This window comes from Poecilia reticulata, chromosome 12 (assembly GCF_904066995.2).
Source record: "Poecilia reticulata chromosome 12, P_reticulata-male-v2, whole genome shotgun sequence".
Lineage (NCBI taxonomy): Eukaryota > Metazoa > Chordata > Actinopteri > Cyprinodontiformes > Poeciliidae > Poecilia > Poecilia reticulata.
In genome coordinates this window covers 1,985,527-2,003,293 of record NC_088841.1, presented here as the reverse complement: position 1 = coordinate 2,003,293, position 17,767 = coordinate 1,985,527, and the positions used below count along the sequence as shown (strand labels likewise).

The following is a 17,767-nucleotide window of genomic DNA, read 5'->3' as shown; positions in this document are numbered from 1 at the left end:
ACACACACACACACGGTCCTGATGGTTCTGATGAAACAACTTGAATTGTGTTTACTAGAATGTAAACCTTTGGCCTTCACTCTCTGTACATCAAGCGCCAATTCTCCTTCCAACTAATGTGGGTATGATTCACATTAATTGTCTCAGACTAATGTTGTCCAATCACGCGATCACTGATGTATCCTCTGACTTCCCCTCATTAATCAGTGTTAATTATAACTGCCTTTTCTAGTGCTTTCCTTAATGGAATTAGTACCAGGAGACCAAGGTAAAAGAGGTCAGCTTTAGAGAAAATATGTACTTGGATGTAGAAAAGAGCTGTGGCAAAGGAGAAAACTGCAATCAGAGAGGAGAAGTATAAAATGGGAGGAAGGAGTGAGTGTGGACAAGAGGAGGGCGTGAAACAGGAAGTCTGATGAGAGCTAAATCATGGCAGACTAATCCTGAGAGTTTCTTGTAAAAGTGATTTCCCAGCAGACTGCATCTTGTTTCCACTTTAATTACAGACACAGGAACATTTTTGGTCTGACACTGAGTTTCATCCATTATTTTCCTTTTGCTCATATGAATTCTGAACACAGATCTTCTCCCCGTTGGATTTAATAATATTCTCTTATGCTTTCTCAACCTTCTTCTGGTCTGTTTAGATGTAAACCCAGAGCGCCGTCTTCGTGGGAGCTGTTATATCAAGCGCCTCTTGTGTCTTGTGATGTAAGGGTGATTGTGTTGAAGCCAAGCCAAACGCGAGTAAAAAAAGATCCTCCAGTGTTAATGTGTGAAATCTGGCATCAGTCAATGTGTTGCTTCAGGCTGTGACTTGAAGCAGAGCTCCAGAACAGATCCACAGAAAACTTATAGAAACCTGGCAGAATACAGGTCATAACATCATGCTGTTATTTATTTATTACAAAAGGGACAATGCACATCACGTAATGTGCCAGAGTTACTGCCTCAAGCTACAATCAATACAAATACATTATATTACAGTGCAATATAGACACTTCCAAAAAGAAAATAATAATGATGGATAAAAAGCATTTTTTTTAATCTAAAAAGAAATCACATGATCAGTACCAGCACATTTGATTATCAAGAAGCCATACTTTTAAGTTAGTAAAACATGATTTAAGACTCAAACCTGTTTTCGCTCTCTGGTATTTCATACCAGTCGTTCAGCACATTTTCAGCAACAAGACATTCCAGAGTGATTTGCATGATTAGAAAAAATGGTATCACTTTATTTGAAGGGGGGTGAATAAGACTGACATGACACTGTCATAAACATGATATAACACATGTTATGAACATGAATAAGCCTTCATGAATATTTATGACTTGTCATAAAGCGTCATTCGGTAAATTATGACACTTTTAATACAAAGTTGACATTATTTAAAATGTCTTTGTTATGACAACTTGACATTAACCAAGAAATCATTACTGATATAAATTTGTTCTAAAGGTATTACTGATTGCACTTTTATAATTAGGTATCTTTATGTTATTAAAGCTAAAGTTTAAACAGTAATGATTTCTTGGTTAATGTCAAGTTATTAAAAGTGTCATAATTTACCAAATGACGCTTTATGACAACAGTCATAAATATTCATGAGGGCTTATTCATATCCATGACATGTGTTATGTCATGTTTATGAAAGTGTCATGACTGTCTTATTCACCCCCCTTCAAATAAAGTGTTACCGAAAAAATAAATAAATAAAATTACAAGCAAACAAGAAAAACTATACTGCAGTAGCAAATGTGTAGCTATGTACCATCTGCATAGCTGTGACTATTACATGCTATAATCTGAGGAAGTTATTAAACAAAAGGAACCCCTGGGATAAAATTGCTCTTCACAGATAACCTGACAGAGCTTCAGCTTATTTTGCAAAGAAACGTTTTGATGTAGATACAAAACTGGTGAAAACTTCATATGATATATTTTTAGCTGTAATTGCAGCAAATGGAGGCTGCATGCAAAATGCACACCACAATTTTTAGATTCTTGTTTGTCAAAAAAAAGGGAAAACTATGCCTGATTTACTACTTCTGCCATGCATGACTTTGTTTTGGTCTATACCATAAAATTACAGTCAACTTCTAGGATTGTTAAGACAAAATATAAAAACTTCAGTCAGTGTGTATTCATTCGCACAACACTGAACATGATCATAAAACAGATGTACTCCTCAGAAGGACTCTGAAAATCTCTGCCTTGCATCCAGCCCGTCTTACTTTCAGAAAGGTTTCACATGATCATGTAACAAATTCCCTTTTCTGTAATGAGATTCAAATGTTGTCTCAGGAAGTGAACACATATATCAGAAAGTCAGCTAATTGCTTAGATCCTCTCCTGAGGCGAAAGCAATGAACCTACAAATTCAGAGTCAGGATCTGTGTCACCTCAGGTTCATTAAAACCAGAACAGAAGGTTCTGCTTCTGCTGCATCGACTCTTAAAATAGAGAGAGAGACTAAAAAACAGAGTTTATTTATTTATTTTGCTCCATGTAAATATGTAGTATTTGTACCGGCTGATGCAGAGCTCTGAGTTTGTGCTGTAACTCCTTTGATCTGTGGAGGCAAATTTGAGTTAATGAGGAAGTCGCATGCAGCCCTTTGCAGAATTCTGCTGGTTGGATGAACACGCCTCAAAACGAATGGATGATCCATTTTATGAGAAGAAGAAAAGTCCTTGTTGCCTCTGATCTCAAGCTCTGCTTTCCAACATGTTCCCACATGTAAATATGCTGCACTCTAAACCGCATTTCAATACCAGGTTATAGCTTTGCTATATCTCACTGATAAAAGGCTTCACACCAGTTTGTGTGTGTGTGTGTGTGTGTGTGTGTGTGTGTGCGTGCGTGTTCATGTGTAGCTATCCAACAGGGGACATGTGTGTGTGTGTGTCTGTAATCGATTTATATGACGTGTTTCATGTAGTGATGGAGTCACTGTGTATAATATTGCCACTGAGCTTTTATTGGCTGCAGACTAAATAATGAGTCAATTATAGGAATATTAATGTACAATCCAGTGCATTGCTGAACTTAGAGGTAATGGCCAGAAATCTAATGCTCAATGAAAGATTTTTTGGGTCACGCTGTGAGAATCTTTGTGTCAAATGAGCGCTTTGACAAAGTAAAAAATGGATTTCAACTCAGAGCTACCTTTCATTTGTTGAGCAGCCAGCTGATGAGCAATATGCACGAGGTCCAGGTAGACCTGCTGACGTCTCAAACAATTTAATTGCTATATTAGCTAAAAATATGCATGAAAAAGCAGCAGGGATGCTTTTATTGTGTCACACTTTTTAGTCTTGCTTTAATTGATGTGAGTCATGAGCCGTGCAGATGGACTCAGGAGAAATTATTCATAAACTAGAATGTCAACCAAAATGGAAGCTGAAGCTGAAGGATTGGAACATTTACTGTTATTGCAGAGAAGAACTGCCTGAGTCCAACACTTCTCATTCTTGGTTCTGATGACCTGATGTGTTTCAGATGCTGCCAGGCTTCACCAACTGCTTTAGGCTGATTGGTCATTAGACTGTGTGATGAACCTGCATGAAGACCCGCCTCCATTTGCTGTTTTTTTTTTTTTTAGAAAATTGGCTTTTTATTTCATATAAGTACATAAACAAATGTTTATGTAACTTTTCAACCTAATTGTTTATTCATGCTAAAATGAATAAACAATTCATTGTTTATTCATGAATTGTTTATTCATGAATAAACAATTCATGAAGGCATTTTACAAAACATTGACTTGTAGAAAATGCTGAGTAATTATCATCAGACTAGCATAAGCTTGTGTATAGCAGAAATTTAAAATCTGTTTCCGATATCTGGAGTCAAAAAATGTTTTCATCCTACATATTATATTTTCATTAAGTGAAAATAATCATAGTAAAAATAATCATAAATAGCATATAATAAAGCTTAAAAACATTCATTTGTGTAATTAGTCTATACAATGTGTTTTAGTGGATTGTGTGACTGGATTACATTAACTTTTTAATAGTATAATTAATTAAATATGACTCTTTTCTTTCTTCATTGAAGTTACTTGTATATTGTAGGAGTATCAACATTACTCAGGAAATAATAAAATGGACTGTGTGTTAAAACGGTACTCAGATAAATGTAACTGTTACTATCCACATTCTTGTTATCAATGATTTTGTAGCACAATCTGCTTGGTTTCCATAGAAACTTTTTAATGTACTTTTAATAATTAATTGAACATGCTGTATATTTGATAACTAGGATCAATTGGAATATATGGTGTATGTATGACTGAATTGAAAGATTTTTTTGTAAAATGCCTTGAGACAACATTTGTTTTAATTGGTGCTATATAAATAAACTGAACTGACTTGAATTGGATTTATTTGACTATATTCCATATACAGAATCAAATATGGTTTTTGGTACAGTAGTACTTTCATAAAAACACAGTGTCCCATTACTTCTGAGTCTTACATTGCTAAGTTTTCCTTTCAGGACTAATGAAGAGTGATGCATCTGTAGGATTCTTACAGGCAATCCGTCAATCCTGTAAGCAGTGTTTCTGTTCCCTACCGGCACAAGAGTGATTACCTTGTCTGTGTGCTGCATGTCTTTTTGGGCTTTCGTATGTTTTTCCTTCTCCTCTGAGAGCTGATCCTGGACCGAAGATGAATATAAATGTTACATGTTGGGATGATAAACCTGATTGTCGATTCATCTCCATCTCTTCCGGGTGATGATGTTCAACTACAGAGACGAAAGGAGAAAGAGAGGAGAAATCACTAATAAACCCAGGACCTTATAGTAAGGTGAACCCCCACATCAAAGACTGCATTGCTCTGAACAACATTCAGCTAATAATCCCTTCAATTCAACGTTAGGTCTCTGAATTGTTGTTGCTGACTGTAGCTAGAAGCAGCTTATTTAATTTCACAAGAACACATATAAATTAACTGAAAAAATAACTACTACAAAGAATTGACTTCTTATATTATTATAGTAATTATGAAAATACAGAGAAAATTCTTTACAAATAAACCAAAATCTAAAATATGAAGATAAAAATATCTAAAAATAATGTAAAACAAAAAAATCAAAAGGAAGATTTAAGCTATGTGATTAAAATGCAAAGATACTGTTAAACTTTTTTTTAACCCTGTTATGTAGAAATGGGGTCCAACTGACCCCACACAGGTAAAACTTGTATCATTTGCCATAGTCCTCTACGTTTGCCTCTGTCCTCGCACACACAAGGGTTAATTACAGACCACAGGTTCTTATTAAAAAAACAGAAGCAAAAAAATAGAAACGTTTCAGAATAACTTATACATATTAAGAAAACCAGCTACTTTTGCAAAATTATAATACATTAAATTTCTTTTCCAAAATTAAGGAGTCAAATGATTTCAGTCTTATGCAGATGTATAGAAAAATAATAAATTAATTTTATGTAAGTATTCACAGCCTTTGCATATTACTTTACTGATCCAGACATCACTGCATTCATCTTTCACTCTGTCCTGACTGATCTGGTGCTTCAAAACATCCCCATGGCATGATGCTGCCACTACCATGCTTGACTGCTGGGATGGTGGCGTTCCCTCCATGACTCCTGGCATTCACAAAGAGTACAACCTTACTCTCATCAGATCAACAAATCTTGTCTCTTATAGTCTGAGAGTCCTTCAGGTGCTTTTTGAGAAACTCCAGATGGGCGGCTATGTTCCTTTTAGAATAGAATAATATTAGAATTTATTGTTCCACAGAGGGGAAATTCAAGTGGAACAGCAAGATCAAGCTTCCCCCCCACAGGGCACGCCTTTTCCACTCAGCTCCTCCAGACTAGCGGCAGCAGCAATTAGCAAAGGCCTGGTGGAACTGCAACTCTGCTGAGCTCATTGTAGGAAATATTTGTTAGTCCAGCACTTCTAAGGACGATTGTAAACAGCTTAATAATGAAACATTGTGATGACTTGCTGAACTGGAGGTGTGGGAAAGAGCACACTGGAAGGTTCTTAAAGAGACAGAGGCCAATTTCAACACGCAAAAATGGAAACTCAGATTTCTTTTAAGTCATTTTTGACAGTATTTTATGATAACCGAAAGAAACATAGTTACTGGATTGTGCTATAAAACATCTTTATGCTCCTGAAAATTACATAATACAACCCCTTTAAGGAGCCGATTTCCTCTGGCCACACTGCAGCGATCCGCCTGATTGGTGGATCGCTGCAGTGTTGGTTTGTCTGGAATTTTCTCCTCTGTCCACAGAGGAACGATGGAGCTCCGACAGAGACCATCTTGTTCCTGGTCTCCTGCCTGACTCAGATCTTTCTCCCCAGATCACTCAGTTTAGACGACCAGCCAGAAAAGTCCTGCTGGTTCCAAACTTCTTCCTTTTATGAATAATGAAGGCCATGCTGTCCTCACAGGGACTTTCAAAGCTTTGATTTCACGCTTGGTGTTTGTGCACCGACATGCTCTTTCATTCTTTTCTCCAAACATTTTTGATTTTCAGCTATGTCCACAACCCACAAAAACATGTTGGGTTTATGGGGACAGTTTCCACAAAGTGCATAGGCTGCTCTATAGTCAGATAAGATTGCACTTCATACATTTCTAATCTTTCTATCCTTAAAGTATTCCATGAAAAATCTATAATTTCAGAATCATCCACTGAAAGCTTTAGTTGTCTCCAGCTTCCCCAGGAGAGGCTGTTCTGACGACCGGAAAGTTTGAACCTCAAACCTTTTATGACCTGATATGATGCGATATGATATGATATCCTTCTACATGTGTGTAAAGTGAAAGATGCACTTTCACATATTAACCTCTGGCCCAGCCTAAACTACTGGAGTGGTGAGAAGTATAATTTGAATATCTAAAAGCTTCTTCACTTGACCTGATTGTTTTGGTTTGGATCACCAGAAGGTCACCACAGGTTAATTTCTACAAGTGTAAATTACACACACACACACACACACACACACACACACACACACACACACACACACACACACACACACACACACACACACACACACACACACACACACACACACACACAGGATGCCAATTCAGTGTTGTACATTCAATATCTAAACAAACAAACAAAAAACAGATTCTAATGAAATAGAATCTGCTTCCATACATCTCATATTGAACGCCTAGATCATCACGCGGAGTCACTGAGTGCGCGAGGGAGAGAGCGAGAGACACTGGCACGCGCCTTTCTAAGTGTATCTGCGCGTGTCAGGAGGGAAGGAGCGGGGCCGTTTGAAGGTTCCTCAGCAGCAGTCGCACGCGCCCGGTTTGCTTGCGCCAGCGGACCCACGAGGCAGCTGGAGTGGATACGAGACGCGCGTGCTATAGCGCATCGTGCTGCTTTGGAGTTACGCGCGGAGGTTCAAGTCAAACAGAGACATTGTGTCGGTGCGTTCTGTAAGACTTCGCGTGAGAAAGGAAGAGGCAGACAGTCCAAACCCACACCGACAGACAGACAGACAGACCACCTGGAAAAGTTGGCTGGGGGCAGCGCGTGCACGCTCTAAACAGCAACGGGAAAAGTCTTTCCTGTTTGACTCCTGAGGAGCTCAGCGGAATGTTCGCCCCGTGACGGACCCAGCCATCAGTCCTGCGCTGCTCTGAGTCGGAGGGGGTTCGGCTCGGGGATCCAGGCTGCGCTCGCTCCACCATGTCAGTGGAGCCCGAGTAGACAGACAGAGAAAGAGAAGAGAAAGGTGAAAAAGAAGTACAGCAAACTGAGCAGAGGGATTACAGCCGGACACGACATGTTCCTGATTAACATCATCTCAGTGGTGTTTGTGTTGGGTGAGTACACAAGTGGCGCGTGCACACACATACACACACACGCACACGCACCGGAGGGCACTGGGTCTTGCCCACGTGCACTTTGGTCCGTCTCACCCCCTCCCCTCCCCTTCATCGAAGACCATTAAACCCATTAAGATGTCACCCACCAGCCCTGTGGACCGGGTTCAGTGGGGGGCAGCCTGCCGTGTCAGTGGCAGGCTGTTATATGTGGAGAGATGTGGGCTGGAAGCACTGTGACACTTTAGAAACTGGTAGAAAATCAACTGAAAATATTTGCAGTTATTGCATTAACAGCCACGCGCTTGTTGGGTAAACATGATTCCTGTGTAAGAACAGCTAACAGCTTCACTGGATCAAACTTTTTCTTTCTTTTCTCCATCCTGTGTAATTACGGGGCAGCATTTCCGTTTTTAGTCTTCTTGCTTCTCTTTGTCCGGTTTCATTTTAGTTTTATCTCCATGTCTCGTTGCTCTTTTGTATTTGCATAACAATCTGAGCGGATCATTCCCACCTGCTCTCTCTCTCTCTCTCTCTCTCTCTCTCTCTCTCTCTCTCTCTCTCTCTCTCTCTCTCTCTCTCTCTCTCTCTCTCTCTCTCTGAGAGAACACAAGTTTATCTGATCTGATCTGATCTTGCAGTCGCGGAACTCCTTCTAATTTACACCTTGAGTGGATTATTTCATTCTGCAGCAGCTCATCAGATTATACAGGATGATCATGAGACATTAAACAAGCATTTTAAATGCTCTTTAAACTTAAGGAACACTGAAAATAACTGAAAAGAGTTATCTTTTTGAAAACAAAGTACTGAAGTGAAAGTCTTTGCCGCTGTGGTTTTCTCCTTGAGTGAAGTTTAATAGCCGTTGTTTGATGTTGTTGACCATTCGCTCCAGCAGAGGGCACTTCTTGCCCTGTTGAACCATAAAAACAAATCTAATGATAGATAATTTTTACAACCTGAATGAGGAAATTTATTTGTAGGTGTATTATTTTGATGCATGCCATGAGTTTTTCTGCAGGCGATAAAATGTTCAACCAACCACAGAATGATTGTTAGCCTATTAAAAACTGACCACAGCACATGCCCAGAAACCCTGAGACAACACCAACTGTCACTTATAAATGAATTAGATGATTAGCACATGGTTTTGAAATAGAGAAGGAACACAAATAAAATCTAGATTTCTCTCAGAGAAAACATCCATCCATCCATTTTCTTGCACCCTTTTTTCCTCAGTGGGGTCAGGAGGGTTGCTGGTGCCCATCTCCAGCCAACGTTTCGGGCGAGGGGCGGGGTCACCCTGGACAGGTCGCCAGTCTGTCGCAGGGCAACACAGAGACACACAGGACACACAACCATGCACACACACACACACCTAGGGGCAATTTGGAGAGGCCAATTAACCTGACAGTCATGTTTTTGGACTGTGGGAGGAAACCGGAGTGCAAACTCCATGCAGAAAGACCCCAGGATGGGAATCGAACCCAGAACCTTCTTGCTGCAAGGCAACAGCTCTACCAACTGCGCCACTGTGCAGCCCCTCAGAGAAAACAACTTATACATATTTTTGATTCCATAAATCTCAGGTTTATGTTAGATATTCATTAAAACACAAAAATGTGAAACTATCAAATACATCACTCAGCAGCTTTAACATTATCGCTTAGCAAATCAATCATAATGCTATTTTATTGCATTTAGTCCTAAAAACTGACAAATGTTCCTGAGATTCTGCATAACATCTATGACATGCAACGCTGCAGAACCTGTTCAAAAACTGCTTTTATGATCCGTTTTCAAATTTGCCTCCGTCAGGGAGTGGAGGTCTTCACTTCTCCGGATTTTACAACAGATTGCAAAATTAAATAAACATGTTTACTGGCAAAAAAAAGAAACATTAAGTGTAACCACCAGAGGGAATTGTCTCATTCAGATATAATTGGTCACACATGCAGACCATCCATTGATTTACCAGAAGCTGACATGTCTAGAGGGCAGAACTAATGACATGCCAAGTGGAGTAATGGTGTTTCAGGCACACAGTAAGTATGACATTAAGTGCATCTGGTTACTCACCGTTTTGATTGACTGTAGGATGCTTTGGGAACTGCCTGCTGTACCAAATTATGTTCAAACCACGCAACTCATTCTGCATAATAACCTTAGTGCAAAACTCTGAAACAAGAAAAAAAATAGGTGATATTCAGAATCCTATTCTAGTAAGAAGGTTGTGTGCTTTTGCTCTGAGTTTCCTATACAAAATCATATGCAACCAGCTGAAGAACAGAGTCTATCTGAGTAATTAAAGTCAGTGTAAAGGTAAATGTTCTGTTTCTGGTCACAGAGGTTCTTTAAAAAAGAATAGAAAAACAAAGAACATCATGATGACCAGGAATAAAGCAGAGTCAATGTTCAGTTTGTAGTAAGACACTTGTGGTTATATCAGCAACAGATAGTGGTTCTAGAAAGCAGTAACAAAGTATTTCTTATGAAGAGTGTTTCAAACCATTTGCCATTTTTTATGGCACTTTACAATGATGTACAGCTTTTTTCTTGATCTCAACCATATGTCAGGGGTCGTTGTGATTGCAATACACCAAAAGGCCAAAAAATATGGGCCTCAGTATGTTTGCTAGGCACTGTGGAGGGACTGTATCTTTAAAAACTCATGAATAGACTTTGTATTACTGCATATCTCTCTTGAGATTTACTGTCCAACCTTGTTCTGATGACAAATATCACACTTGCAGTAGCTCTATCTGTAACTATCAGGGGTGTATTACCTCTGAAGTGACCTGTGTCTGAATGATTGAATACTATAGTTCTTAAATCCCACTTGGTTTAAATGAAGATCTGTGAAATTTTCAGTGCACTTGTTCTTTTTATTCTTTTTATGTAAACATTCTGGTACAACCTTAACCTAGAAATGTTCACTCATGTTCTTCAACCATTATTTTTAATTTTTTCCCCCCAAAAAACCTGGACCATACAATCATGGTATGAGATCATGGCAAAATTGAAGTGCAGGTATTTTAAGATCTGGGGACTTAAAACTTTATATTTTTTAAAATGTTTTTTGCAATATACCTAAAGTTTTCATTCTGGCTTAATATCATTATAATGTGTGCCATGAAACCTTTAAATTAATGGGGGTTAGGAACCACGAATAGCTGAAATCTGTGAATACTCTAGACTAGCGGTTCTCAACGTGGGCGGTACCGCCCCCCAGGGGGCGTTCAGAGGACGGCAGGGGGCGCTGGCGGACATTTTTACAAAAAAGGGGCGCTGGGATTCCTTTGGGGGGCGTTTGGTCGAAGGTAAACTTTACACCTTAAATGCACAACAATACCAGTTTAGACTTGGAGCAACTTGGTAAAATTGTATTGTGTAACATTAAATCATGCTTGGCTGCAACTGTATCGATGGCAGCTCTTCTATTCTACTTGGCTTCTGTTAGCTTCTTGGTGCAGCTCCGCTCCTTCTACTGGTAGCTAAAATCACGATACCTTCACTTTGTATCCCTCTGAAAAATGAACCCATTTAAATAAAGAAATCCCTCCATGGGTAATACCTCGATAGACAGCATTCATTTTATAGCATTAACACCGGAGCTGTAAGTGGTCGGTATGAAATGGGGGTGATAGAACAACACAGCACTTTTAAATTTCAATAATCAGAATGCAGAAATTGTTTCCGTTGTTTTAAAAGGTTTATGTCAGTCTGCCTTTTCCACACACTGCCTTTTCCACACATTGCGCAAAACTCTGAAACAGGAGAAACGGGACATAAATCGGAGCGACGAACTAGATGTGAATTATGGCATAAAAACAGAGAATCTGACGCTGAACAGTGAAAAATCAACACATGATGTGAAAAACATGACAATTAGGAGGCGCAGCAGGTGATGAGTGGAGATTACTGATGGTGAGCGTCAATAAACGATAAAATAAATGTAGCAACAGGAAAGAAACTAAAGTGGACATAGCAATAAACCAAGAGAGGATAAAACTAATCAAAGGAAACTAAATGGAAATGAATGAAGAACAAAATGCAAGAATAAACTAAGAAACTAAAGTAAATACAGATATATAAACTGGTATGGCAAGACCTTTCTAGCAATAATTAATACACAGGACTGTATGGCAAGAATAAACAGACACCATTTCCAGATAAAAGGTAAAATAATATTGTTGAAATGTCATGGGTTTGTTGAGACCACATCTAATACTGAGAATAAATATATCTTACAGACCATAACAGTAAAGAACTGATCACTTATTTATGTTTTAATTAGATTTGATATATTTATTTCTTCAATATTATTTTTCATGTCAGTGTTAATGTCATGAGGCTGATGACTCCATGACACTTTCAATTTGACTCATTAGGATTTGATTAAGAACCAGATTTGTTCTTTGTAATTTCTGTCCAGTAAAACTATTAATCTATAAATCAATAGTTTATATAAAGATATAATCCATGTTTCTGTCTCATATTTGTATGGCATTAAAAGGATCTGGAACTTTTGTTTTTCCACTGAAAGCTCTGGTTTGCACAATAAATGCCATGTGGGTGAAGTTTTATGGATGATACTCTGATGTCCCATTCTCCTGAAGGCAGCACAGAGCTGCACCACCAGAAACCGACAAACACTGAAGAAAAGAAGAGTTATGATTAATGTAGTTACAGTTCTATCCATGTTTTAATGCTGCAGAGCTCAGTCGTTTGGCAAATAGTTCAAAGTTTAAACTGGCATGTTGTTCATCTTTTATCTGGTCATTTTGTGGAATATTTAACAACTAGAAAATGGCACAAAATAAGAATATTGTTTACACTCTGATTAGCTGCTGTTAGACCTACCAATTTTAACTTGAATGTTCATTTCATTTTTCGTAGACACCTGTGAAAATAATTTCTATTCCCATGACTTTTTTGTTCTTTGGGAAATTATTTTTAATGATAAATACAGAAACAAGCATAAAAATCAAAACATCTACAACAGTGATAGTAATATTAATAATAAAATAATAGTGCAAAGTAGCCTGCAAATTCTTTGGTGGGGCAGTGAGGGACCTGGATAAAGGCTAGGGGGGCGCTGGGCCAAAAAAGGTTGAGAAACACTGATTTAGACTATAAAAATGCTGCTTTTGTCTGTTTTTGTTGTTCAAGCATACCAAAATATACAAATATACCTTAATGCTCACAGTGGAAACCGTCTTGGTACTACAGCACAACATCTACAGTATTCCTTATCTCTGCTCTTGAAGGAATAGCTAATCAGCACCAAGAAAAATGAATGCTGCCTCTGCATTGGTTGCTTTACAAATACCAGTTAAAAGTGTGTCAAGTATCATCTTGCTACCTAGGTATATCAGCTTTATAAGCAGTGTTTTCCTTAGACTATTTTAGAGGCATTTAGCATAAAAATTCTCGAAATTGTATATTTTCTGGTAGTAATTTGGAGTTATGTTCCACTAAAAATTTGTTAATACTGTACCGCTTCCTGTGCTGAATAATGATACGGTGGGATGTGTGGTGTCTGGTTCTGAACACTTGATGATGAAGTTAAAGCTGCTGTCACACTCTGGCCTTTTTCCCATGTATGCTGACATTGTTAAAAACATGTTTCTTTGGCATGAAGTGATGAGGAACATTTTGTGAAACATTAAAGTTACGTCCAACATTTGAAGTACATGTATCACTTTTGTTGGAGTCACATTGTGAAAATATAATGTATCCTGGAGATCAGTTGAGTGGAAGTGTCAGTGTCCTTCTGAGTAATGACTGGCTATATTACTTTTCCATGTTTTTTTATGTATATACAATAAACTGTCCACTTATATTTAAATGCTCCAAAAACGCCCTAAAGTAGCCCAATAATTATCTGAATTAATTAGATAGCAAATTAATGTCTGAAATTTAACTTTTTGTTCCAATTATTGCTTGTCTGAGGTGAATAAAGCATCTTCGTAGCCTAGTGATGGAGATTAAATGATGGTACTGGTGAGTCACTGGAGTGACATTACATTTGCGGTTGCATTGTTATTAATATGCCATGTGAAATCTGTGATGTGTTGTAATCTTTCAACATATCCAGAATAATCTGAGAGACTCATGAGGTAGTGCCTCAGCAGTTATCCTGATAAGTAAAATAACTACTGGAAATAACATAGATGTTAACAATGGTGAGAGAAAATCAATTTATCCACTTGACTTTTCTATATATTTCTGTTTTTATTGATAATATCAATATTTTTATGATCAAAATTACTGACTTCACACATTCAGTGATTTTCCAACATGTATTGCCTGTTGGAATAAATACATGGAAGACCTCCGGGGTGAGTCAGTGCTCTGCCGTGTCTCACCTTAGGGGGCGTTGTGTCACACAGTGAATGAAGCAGACATTTGGCACAAGCCCATTGCTGTCTCTTTTCAATATCACCAATAGACATGTTTAATGACATGTTTCATGTATGCTGGCGTTCCACAGTCTGTCTACTACAATGAAGAGCGCCTTCATGGAAAACACTCCAAGCAGTAGGAGAATATGAAAACCATCCATCCATCCATCCATTTTCTTGCACCCTTTTTCCCTCAGTGGGGTCGGGAGGGGTGCTGGTGCCCATCTCCAGCCAACATTTCGGGCGAGAGGCGGGGTACACCCTGGACAGGTCGCCAGTCTGTCGCAGGGCAACACAGAGACACACAACCATGCACACACACACTCACACCTAGGGGCAATTTGGAGAGACCAATTAACCTGACAGTCATGTTTTTGGACTGTGGGAGGAAACCGGAGTACCCGGAGAAAACCCACGCATGCACAGGGAGAACATGCAAACTCCATGCAGAAAGACCCCAGGCCGGGAATCAAACCCAGAACCTTCTTGCTGCAAGGCAACAGCTCTACCAACTGCGCCACTGTGCAGCCCTAGAATATGAAAACCCACAGTGGGAATAGAACCGTTTAAGGCCACTCTCCTCTTGCCGATCATCCCCCTCAGCCATTTTCGCACTTCTTTGGAGTGGCATGTGTTAGACCAGTGTTTCCCAACCCTGGTTCTTAAGGCACACTGCCCTGCATGTTTTATTTCTCTGCTTTAATATGCTTGATTCAGCTGATTGCAGTTCAGCAAACACTTGTCAATTGAAATCACCTGTGCTAAAGCAAGGTAACACCTAAAACATGTAGGGCAGTGTGCCTCGAGGACCAGGGTTGGGAAACACTGTGTTAGACAGTAGGCTACCTCATCTATCAGCAGTGTTTCTTGAAGAGGCCGCATGCGACTCGTGTCCTAGGTGTGATAGCATGTTCCAGGCTGCACTAATGTTGGCACAGTGAGTGTTGGAACACATACATAGAAAATTACCTTGCTATTGGTTAGGTAACTCAGACAGACAGAATTATTTCCTTGAATCAACAGAAAGGTGAATTATTAATAACTCAAAGTGGCTTGCAATATGCCACATGACAGAGAAACAGAGCCAGCAAAGTGAGCAAATTCCTTAACAGTCAACCAAGTAAACTTGTCATTGATGCTGGGGTCAAAACTCATCACGTTACTGACGACACAGTTGATATGTTGATCAATTATTTAATGCACCAACGTTTAATTTGCATAATTGGATGTTTTCCACCATCAGTAACCCTGAAGGTGAATTTAGCTGATTTAGATTTAGTTGCTCTCTCCAGAGCTAATTAATCCCTGCTCTTGCCTGTTGATTTCTGCTCAGTGATCTGAGCTGCTGGCAGAAACCAGCAATAAAACTTCTATTTGCTGAAAGCTATTTACATCTACAGAGGTCAGCTGGTTGTTGTGTGGGTGTCTGTTTTGGCTTTTGCCAGATGCACAAGGAAGAAGGAAGGTGAAGGAAGGCAGCTGTTGTCTTTGTATGACTGTTGTAGTGATTTGTGTATTTTTAGAGCTTAGGTAAAGTACTATAAGACTTTGGCTTTGTTTGGAGCCTGGAAATAACATACCTGCATACAAAGCTCAGAACAGATTCCCTCCTGATCAAAACCTTTGGAGAAAATACAAGTATTACCTTTCTTTCTTGGTTGTTCAGAAGAAGATTTTTAATTCAAGGTTAAACATGCAAGAATAAAAGGAACAAGAGACAAAACTTTGGATCCTTCCAAACCCATGGAGTGGGGAGAATAGGCAATGCAAGGAATATCGGCTTTCCGGCTCCAAGTGGTAAAGCCTTTTGTAATTTTAACAGAGGAAACAGAAAATACTGGAAAAAATCCAAAAGGGCAATCTGATAGAAAACCCCTACGACTTCTTAAAGAAAAATCCTATCCACTAATACCTAGGAGGCACTATTGCAAAGTTCAATGCACTTTGGCTAATAACTCCTAAACCATAAGTCCTACACTGAAATACTTTATATTAGCTTAAAGCTCGGATAATTCCGTATCACTTTACGTTAAACATGCCTTTTCTCTGCTTTATTACATTTTATTTTACTATAATGCAAGAAAGGCAAAACATAGTTATTACTCTGGTTACTTTATACGCTGGATCAACATTAAACTTACCATCTCCTGACAAATCTAAAGTAGTTCATTCCCAGAATGACAAGGCAATGTGGAGTTAAAAATCACTGTTAAAACAGATACTTTAGCAAAAGCCTAATTTTGTAACATATATTGTAAAATCAATATGAAATCAAATACAAAGTAGAATCACTCACAGAACCTCACTAGAAGATAGAGCTTCATTCATGTCTGTGGGAAATAGACCATTTAAATAGAAGATCCTAATAAAGTTAATATTGTCCCCTGTTTGGACTTGACTTAGTAGCTTCAATGCCTATAAAGAATAAAAGTATGCTGCAATAATTTTTCATTAAAATGTCATCAAACCGGACTGGTCAAATCAGTCATCTTTGTAAAACTTCTAGTCCATTAATGCGTTGTCTTTGTGACAGCGGAAAGACTGACCTCATAACATTAGACCCCTGTCTCCGTTCAGCATCTGCAGAATTTTCTGTGTTACATAACTCCAAATTATTTGCCAGTTTGCTGATTTTTTCATTGAGCATATATAAAAAAATTCAACCTCACGTACTCACTGGTAAATGTGTCAGAGGCAGAAAAATGACTTAAAACGTTTATATTCCATTACTGGTGTTCATGCAGTATGAAACGCAATAAGTGAACTTTATTTAATAACAGTTATCAAACTCATTGCCTAAAAAAAATTACATTTTCAAAACTTAAAAATGTTAGTATGTGTTAGTATATTTTAAGTTTACATGACTCAGCTAACTTGATTGTGAGTGACATTAATAACGGCCTTAAAAAAATTATATTAGCAATGATTTAATCAATCTCTCTTTTAGTTTTTGGTGTATTATTAACATTTTTGCTTTTAATACGAGGGCTGAACATGGATCATTTTTAGATTGAAAACCTAAACAAAACGTCCAAATGAGCTGCACCCGCAGCCTGGACCTGAACCTGGACCTGGTCTGACGCTTGGCGCGCTCCGTCTGCACTGGTGCAAACTGTAACTTTCTGCCTTCGCTGTCTTTTTGTTTATGCTGCAGATGTGTGTGTGTGTGAGTTGGAGCTGGGATCTCCTGGCTGGAGGGAACCTCCGGACTGCGTGCGAGCTTCTGAGCTGTGCAACCAGAACAGTCAGTGCAGCTCCCGCTACCGAATCATGCGCCAGTGTCTGTCTGGCGGGGACAAGGAGCGCAGCACCATGCTGGCCTCCAAGGAGTGCCAGGGGGCGCTAGAGGTGTTGCAAGACTCGCCGCTCTACGACTGCCGCTGCAAGAGAGGAATGAAGAAGGAGCTGCAGTGTCTGCAGAACTACTGGAGCATCCACATGGGCCTGACTGAAGGTAAGCATGAGTGGAGCTAATGAGGCCTCCTGCCTGTTGATGATGTGCTTCAAAGTTTTAGGC

General features: G+C 39.0%; 1 protein-coding gene across 2 annotated transcripts in view; it reads left to right on the top strand.

The window, feature by feature from the left end:
* The first annotated feature begins 7,211 nt into the window (after positions 1-7,211).
* gfra2b (GDNF family receptor alpha 2b) overlaps positions 7,212-17,767 on the top strand; it is a 140,853-nt gene continuing 130,297 nt past the window's right edge. The window contains exons 1-2 of one of the 2 annotated variants that reach the window (XM_008423128.3): positions 7,212-7,843; positions 17,405-17,704. In XM_008423128.3, coding sequence (XP_008421350.1) covers positions 7,804-7,843; positions 17,405-17,704 — 340 coding nt within the window. In that variant the 5' untranslated portion in view covers positions 7,212-7,803. The remainder of the gene's footprint in view (positions 7,844-17,404; positions 17,705-17,767) is intronic. The other variant, XM_008423127.3, reaches the window with a different exon arrangement.